Genomic DNA, 7612 nt, shown 5'->3' on the forward strand with positions numbered 1-7612 from the left:
AAAGGTACAATGTCATTTAACAAGGTCTACCAGCTTTCTGATTGAATGTGATTAGATAGTTAAAACAGTGTCACCTCCAGTTGGTCACAGACAGAGGGCAGAACTGTACAGACAGGACACACACATATACTGTACAAGATGCATGCAGACACACACACATACTGTACAAGACGCATGCAGACACACGCAGGCCACACGCACACACAACACACAACACACGAGTGAAGTTCCCTTTAAATCCTCTGATGAAGACATTTTCCACAGAAACTTCATAATATACCTTCATACTGATTTCGCAGAGACAGCGTTGTTACAAAATAAATGCCCCTAAATGGTCATCAGTGCGGTAAAGAGTTTGAGCCATAACGTGCCCTCCGTTTGAAGGCTGCGGAAACAACCAACGTTCCTCACAAAGTGATTGGCTGAAAGGTTGCACTTGTCACTATTTGTTGTCCTGCAGCTGTCATGTTCTATCACTCGGTTAGATGATACTGTCAGGTCTATGTTCCTGCTTGAAGGTGGTTGGATACTCAACATTATATCAACTGCAGTGGACCAGAGACAGAGCTCAGAGAGGTACCAGGTGAAGTCACACATCAGATCTACGACTCAACTACTTGTTAGTACAGTTGGAATCATACAGTAGATATTACCATTACAAGTCAGTTAGAAAGGTAATAAAACAGTTAGTTAAGATGGATGACTACGTCAACAAAGAGGTTGTTGAAATTGACAAGGTTATTGAAGGAAACCAGAATGGAGCAATGAGGAGAGTGACAACTGAGACACATCCCTCAGGTAAGAACACAGAAATCTCTATCACACAAACACACACACACACACACACACACACAGAAGCTTTGGGGCCCCTCTCACCCCACAGAGAGTAAATGAACATGTCATAAGCCTTGAATAGTGTGTTTTTTATAACAGGAAGTTAGCATTAAAACTGTTATATTTCTCTCAGCCTCGTGGCAAAATGTGTAGAAGAGCAGGAAATGTGCTCTAGAACAGCAACATTTTCTCTCTTCCCCATGGCAAAAAAAAGACACCCCTCCTAGGTTGGGTGTGGGGGCCTTGCTCAGACCTGCTCTACACCACTAACCCACAAACGCGCACACACACACACACACACACACACACACACAAACAACGACCAAGACATACAAACACATGACTCAAAAACAGAAAACTCCCAGTGGAAAAGTTATTATTTTACCCCACATTTAAATATGCAAAGGCATGTATGTTTTCAGTGTATTCAGAGGTTTCAACATGTCATAGTGATACAGTCAATTCCTGAGGACCCCAGGGAAGAGTATCTGCTGCTATCACAACAGCTAAAGGGGATCCTAATAAAATACATAAAATACCACAAGACAGCTGTGAGAAACGATCCTCTTGTAGCTGATCATGTTGAAACTGCACTCTGCTGTGTGTCCGTGTGTTTTCACACCAGTGTGTATCTCCCCAGCACCTGACGGTTCAGGGAGAAGACTCTACGGGATGGTTGCTGTAAGTTTTGGGATGCTGTGTGTTCTACAAGTCGCTCTCAACATCTCCCTGCGACTAGTCTGTGAGTGTATTGTTATTTAATCATTATATCAGACTTTGACAACCGATTAATTTTGTTCTGTTTAGCTAAGTGCTTCCTATGTTAGACATGTTTAAATGACTGGCAAACCACATCCAATATATTCTGTCCTCTTTTAGCAGACTGTCTGACTGAAGAGAGAGACCAGCTACCGGCCAGTTACAACGACCTGATTATAGAGAGAGACCAGCTCCAGAAGGAGAAAGACTATATTATGGGAAAGTGTTCTAATCCTGGTGAGTTTAACTAACACTCGATCATAACATTAACTGTACATGTTCGATACGCACAGGGCCGTAGCTACATGAGGACATTGAGGTGCTGACCTCAGCAACTGTTTCTAATGTGAAAAATGAATAAAATAGATTCTTGATCTGACTGAGTTCTAATCGCTTGTCTGTGAAAACGAGTGGAATCAAGAACATCGGTTTGTTGTTAAGTTTGCCAATGCATCTTGGATTTGCCTTTTAAACAGCACTGTCACCACTTTCTCAAATGGCTAACTCCTCCCTCTCACAGCACTGGCCGAGGGCTGAGACGTGAAACGACCTACTCCAGCTCGTAGTCCGCTCAAGTAGACACTAGAGACGCTGCTGACTGTGTTTGCGAGATGCCAGACAAAAGTACATTTTAAAAACCAGCATCTCCTGCCGTGTCTACAGACATCCCCAAACAAATACAAGTTGAATCTCGGAGAATGAGTACAAAACTATTAAATAGTCGCTTATAGATATGTCAGTCAGTCATGTTTTTCCGATTACCCTCCACAGACACAGTAACAGATAGAGTCACAATCACACAGGTATCCATAACATCAATGCGTTAGTCTTACAGTCAATACGTCACAAACTCATTGCTATAACACAATGTGAAAGAATAGCAGAACTTCCATTCATTTGAAATAAATAAGCAAAACATTAGTAGTAATCTGTCATCATGTCTGTAGACTTCTATTGCAGTGATGTTGAAGGGATCTGGGTAGTGTAAATAATGTTGAAGGGCTCTGGGTAGTATAAGTAATGTTGAAGGGCTCTGGGTAGTATAAGTAATGTTGAAGGGCTCTGGGTAGTATAGGTAATGTTGAAGGACTCTGGGTAGTATAGGTAATGTTGAAGGGCTCTGGGTAGTATAGGTAATGTTGAAGGGCTCTGGGTAGTATAAGTAATGTTGAAGTGCTCTGGGTAGTATAAGTAATGTTGAAGTGCTCTGGGTAGTATAAGTAATGTTGAAGGGCTCTGGGTAGTATAAGTAATGTTGAAGGGCTCTGGGTAGTATAGGTAATGTTGAAGTGCTCTGGGTAGTATAAGTAATTGTGAAGGGCTTTGGGTAGTATAAGTAATGTTGAAGGGCTCTGGGTAGTATAAGTAATGTTGAAGTGCTCTGGGTATTATAAGTAATGTTGAAGTGCTCTGGGTAGTATAAGTAATGTTGAAGGGCTCTGGGTAGTGTAAATAATGTTGAAGGGCTCTGGGTAGTATAAGTAATGTTGAAGGGCTCTGGGTAGTATAGGTAATGTTGAAGGGCTCTGGGTAGTATAAGTAATGTTGAAGGGCTCTGGGTAGTATAAGTAATGTTGAAGGGCTCTGGGTAGAATAAGTAATGTTGAAGGGCTCTGGGTAGTATAAGTAATGTTGAAGGTCTCTGGGTAGTATAAGGTTGAAGGGCTCTGGGTAGTATAAGTAATGTTGAAGGGCCCTGGGTAGTATAAGTCATGTTGAAGGGCTCTGGGTAGTATAAGTCATGTTGAAGGGCTCTGGGTAGTATAAGTCATGTTGAAGGGCTCTGGGTAGTATAAGTAATGTTGAAGGGCTCTGGGTGGTATAAGTAATGTTGAAGGGCTCTGGGTAGTATAAGTAATGTTGAATGGCTCTGGGTAGTATTACTTAGCCAGCTAGAAGGATGAAGTAAGATGGTAATGTTAAAAGGAGCCCACCTCAACAGGAGCAACAAATAGGCTACTAAGCTCTCATAAGAACTTTGCTTTACAAAGATTAGGCTACTGAGACAGACAGTGATGTGGCACTCAGTGGTGAGGCTGATGGAGGCTGCAATGCATGCAGGAGGAAGCAGAAGAAACAGAGAGAGAGAGGAAGCAAGGCGGAGAGAGGTTAATACAGTTTTTCCCAAACTTAGGGTTGGGGTCCCATGTGGGGTCCCCTGACTAAATCTGTATCAATGAAGATAGGAACTAAAAGAAAAGAAGATGTGTTTAAATATGAACATATTCACATGGCCTATCTTCCCCGTAGGCCTACATTTAAATGCACTCAAAATGCTAACAATGCAGGTCTAAAATAGTCCTACATTTCCTTTAGATCACTGGTTGTTCTTCTTATCTCGATCACCACAGAGTATATAGTTTACCTATTACACATCTTTTTCTAACCACAACATCACTGATATTAATACAGAATCCTTAGTAATATTCAAATCATTCATGTGAATGTGACAACATGATCATCTGTGTGCTCCATTGATATCTGTTTGTGCGGAGCTTGATTAGTAATGCCTAGTAATACAAATGTGAAATGTCATTTGAGAAAAGCCATATCTATGTAAAGAGATGATGAATTACACATTTCAATACTACAACTGACTGAACAGTCACTGACGCTACTTGTCAGTGTAACTCATTTCTCATATTTCTCCCCTTTCCGGGGTATAATATTAATGTTGTATAGCTATTAGGCTGTGTGTTTGTAGATCAACTGAGGTGAAAGAACCTACAGCAGCCAAGGTGATAAAGGCTGGGGTAACGTTTTGCTTGTTTTTGCTGTTCTCCAAAAAGCATTTTTTTAGCATTTTTAAAAAGATATTGAAACTCAATCCCTGGTTACGGCCCTGAACGCGTACTAAAATGCTTTTTGTATTCTTTCATTAATGAGTGAAGAACAATGAGATGCCAATGAATGTTTTAACTAACCTGTTCTGAAGGCTGGAACAAGTTTGAATCCTGTTGGTACTTCGTCTCTTCTGAGAGTAAAACCTGGAGTGAGAGCAGACAGGACTGTGTGGAGAGAGGAGCAGACCTGGTGATCGTAAACAGCAGAGAGAAACAGGTGAGAGAGTGGGGGGAGATAGATAAATACATAGAGAGAGAGACATGATAAACATCTTTTGATCGGTGTTCATTTATCTTTCTCAACAACAGAGATTTCTATTTGCCCTCAACAAGAGAGCCTGGATCGGTCTGACTGACAGAGAGACTGAGGGGTCCTGGAAATGGGTTGACGGCACACCACTGAGAACAAGGTGAGAGATTTGACCAGTTGTTATATGTATACTTTGAAAATAAATGATATTGCCTCAGATCATCTTCATAAAAACAAATGTTTCCCTTCATAGATGTCATTCAATGAGCTCTATAGATGAATCATAGAAACCAAGCATTATTTTCTTCAAGAAACACTATATATACAGTATGTTTTTTACTTTTTGTTGGTTGCCCACATCAGACAGCGTGTGGCTTTAAAGCTGAAGAAACACAGGCATTATGTCTTTTATTTAGGATGATGTTTAACTGACAGTGTGACTGTCTGGTTCTCTGTGTTAACATAGTTACTGGATAATCGACCAGCCTAATAATGGACGAAGTCTTTCAAGCTTTCCGGAGGAGGACTGTGTTGAATTACAAAATGGACAAGATCAGCCTGAAAAGACATGGAATGATTTAAATTGTGCACTAAAACGTATCTGGATTTGTGAGTTGTGTAACAATAACCTCCTGTAACTACCCATCCACCATCTCCCCTTCTCTATCTCTCTCTCTCTGACTCTCCCGCTCTCATTCTGTCTCCATCCCTACTCATTTATGTTCTTTTCATTCTGAACATATGAATCAAATTCCCATTTACAGTACTTCCTGGGATGCATTAGTAGCTTCCTGTCTTCAGTAGTTAAATGGACACATCAGACACAGACAATGATTGAGACACAACAACACAAAAAGTAAACAGCTGCATTAGAACAGATAGAAGGGACCAGTATGAGGTTGTTAAGTCAGTACAGTCGACTCCTGATAGTTGCACATCTGATAAATGTGAGACCTGGGTTCAAATACAACTTGAAATTTTTCAATATCTTTGAGCGTTTGCTTTAGCCTGCCTTCAGAGCCAGGTGGGTACTGGGGCTTTTCTGTTGCAACAGAAGTATTTTAAATGATTTCATACAGAGAGGCATTCTGGCAGTACTCCTTAGACACTGGATCCAGAGGGGTGAATTCATGATTTTTCTCTGTGCTCATTTCTATAATGTTGATGCCTTGATTTATTGGGTCTCGTTGTCTCCGGATTCACAGACACCCAAATATCCCCTATGTATATTTTGAAATGGCCTATTGATTAACGAGACAAACTCTTTATCTTATTATTTTGTGCTATATTTTGCCATTTTCCCTGGAACAAGTTATTAAATGATTATACGAATTCATGATTTTTCACTGTGCTCATATCTATCAAATGTAATCCAAGTTTATATGTCACGTGCGCCGAATACAACAGGTGTATACAACCTTACAGTGAAATGCTTACTTACAGGCTCAAAAACGGTGTAAGGTGAACAATAGGTAAGTAAAGAAATAAAACAACAGTAAAAAGACAGGCTATATACAGTAGCGAGCCAATATAAGTAGCGAGGCTACATACAGACATCGGTTAGTCAGGCCTATCAGGCTGATTGAGGTAGTATGTACATGTTGATATGGTAATAGTGACTATGCATATATGATGAACAGAGAGTAGCAGTAGCGTAAAAGAGGGGTTGGTGGGTGGTGGGTTGCGGGACTCAATGCAGATAGCCCGGTTAGCCAATGTGCGGGAGCACTGGTTGGTCGGCCCAATTGAGGTAGTATGATCATGAATGTATAGTTAAAGTGACTATGGATATATGATAAACAGAGAGTAGCAGCAGCGTAAAAAGAGGGTTTGGGGGGTTGGGGGGGCACACAATGCAAATTGCCCGGGTAGCCATTTGATTACCAGTTCAGGAGTCTTATGGCTTGGGGGTAAAAGCTGTTGTGAAGCCTTGTTGTCCTAGACTTGGCACTCCGGTACCGCTTGCCATGCGGTAGTAGTCTATGACTAGGGTGGCTGGGGTCTTTGACAATTTTTAGGGCTTTCCTCTGACACCGCCTGATGTAAAGGTCCTGGATGACAGGCAGCTTAGCTCCAGTGATGGAATTGGCCGTACGCACTATCCTCTGTAGTGCCTTGCGATCAGAGGCCGAGCAATTGCTGTACCAGGCAGTGATGCAACCAGTCAGGATGCTCTTAATGTTGCAGCTCTAGATCCTTTTGAGGATCGCAGAACCCATGCCAAATCTTTTTAGTTTCCTGAGAGGGAATAGGCTTTGTCGTGCCCTCTTCACAACTGTCTTGGTGTGTTTGGACCAATTCTAGTTTGTTGTTGATGTGGACACCGAGGAACTTGAAGCTCTCAACCTGCTCCACTACAGCCCCACCGATGACAATGGGGGCTTGCTCGGTCCTCCTTTTCCTGTAGTCCACAGTCCATCTCCTTAGTCTTGGTTACGTTGAGGTATAGGTTGTTATTCTGGCACCACACGGCCAGGTCTCTGACCTCATCCATATAGGCTGTCTCGTCATTGTCTGTGATCAGGCCTACCACTGTTGTGTCGTCTGCAAACTTAATGATGGTGTTGGAGTTGTACCTGGCCATGCAGTCATGGGTGAACAGGGAGTACAGGAGGGGACTGAGCATGCACCCCTGGGGAGCTCCAGTGTTGAGGATTAGCGTGGCAGATGTGTTTCTACCTGCCCTCACCACCTGGGGGTGGCCCGTCAGGAAGAACAGGATCCGGTTGCAGAGGGAGGTGTTTAGTCCCAGGATCCTTAGCTTAGTGATGAGCTTTGAGGGTACTATGGTGTTGAACGCTGAGCTGTTGTCAATGAATAGCATTCTCACATAAGTGTCCCTTTTGTCCAGGTGGGAAAGGGCAGTGTGGAGTGCAATAGAGATTGCATCATCTGTGGATCTGTTTGGGCGGTATGCAAATTGGAG

At 42.3% G+C, this 7612-nt stretch overlaps 1 protein-coding gene across 2 annotated transcripts; it reads left to right on the forward strand.

Moving 5' to 3' along the window:
• The first annotated feature begins 436 nt into the window (after positions 1 to 436).
• On the forward strand, positions 437 to 6022 carry LOC112231714 (C-type lectin domain family 4 member E). 2 transcript variants are annotated; one of them, XM_042312137.1, is made up of 6 exons: positions 437 to 798; positions 1475 to 1576; positions 1717 to 1830; positions 4529 to 4653; positions 4746 to 4846; positions 5153 to 6022. In XM_042312137.1, the coding sequence occupies exons 1-6, from the start codon at positions 696 to 698 to the stop codon at positions 5322 to 5324; spliced, it is 717 nt and encodes a 238-aa protein (XP_042168071.1). In that variant the 5' UTR covers positions 437 to 695; the 3' UTR covers positions 5325 to 6022. The 2 variants fall into 2 exon arrangements, with proteins under 2 accessions (XP_042168071.1, XP_042168070.1); XM_042312136.1 differs by having other exon boundaries at positions 439 to 798; positions 1714 to 1830.
• Positions 6023 to 7612: the final 1590 nt, after the last annotated feature.

The sequence above is a fragment of the Oncorhynchus tshawytscha genome, linkage group LG34 (genome assembly GCF_018296145.1).
Source record: "Oncorhynchus tshawytscha isolate Ot180627B linkage group LG34, Otsh_v2.0, whole genome shotgun sequence".
In the NCBI taxonomy this organism is placed as follows: Eukaryota; Metazoa; Chordata; class Actinopteri; order Salmoniformes; family Salmonidae; genus Oncorhynchus; species Oncorhynchus tshawytscha.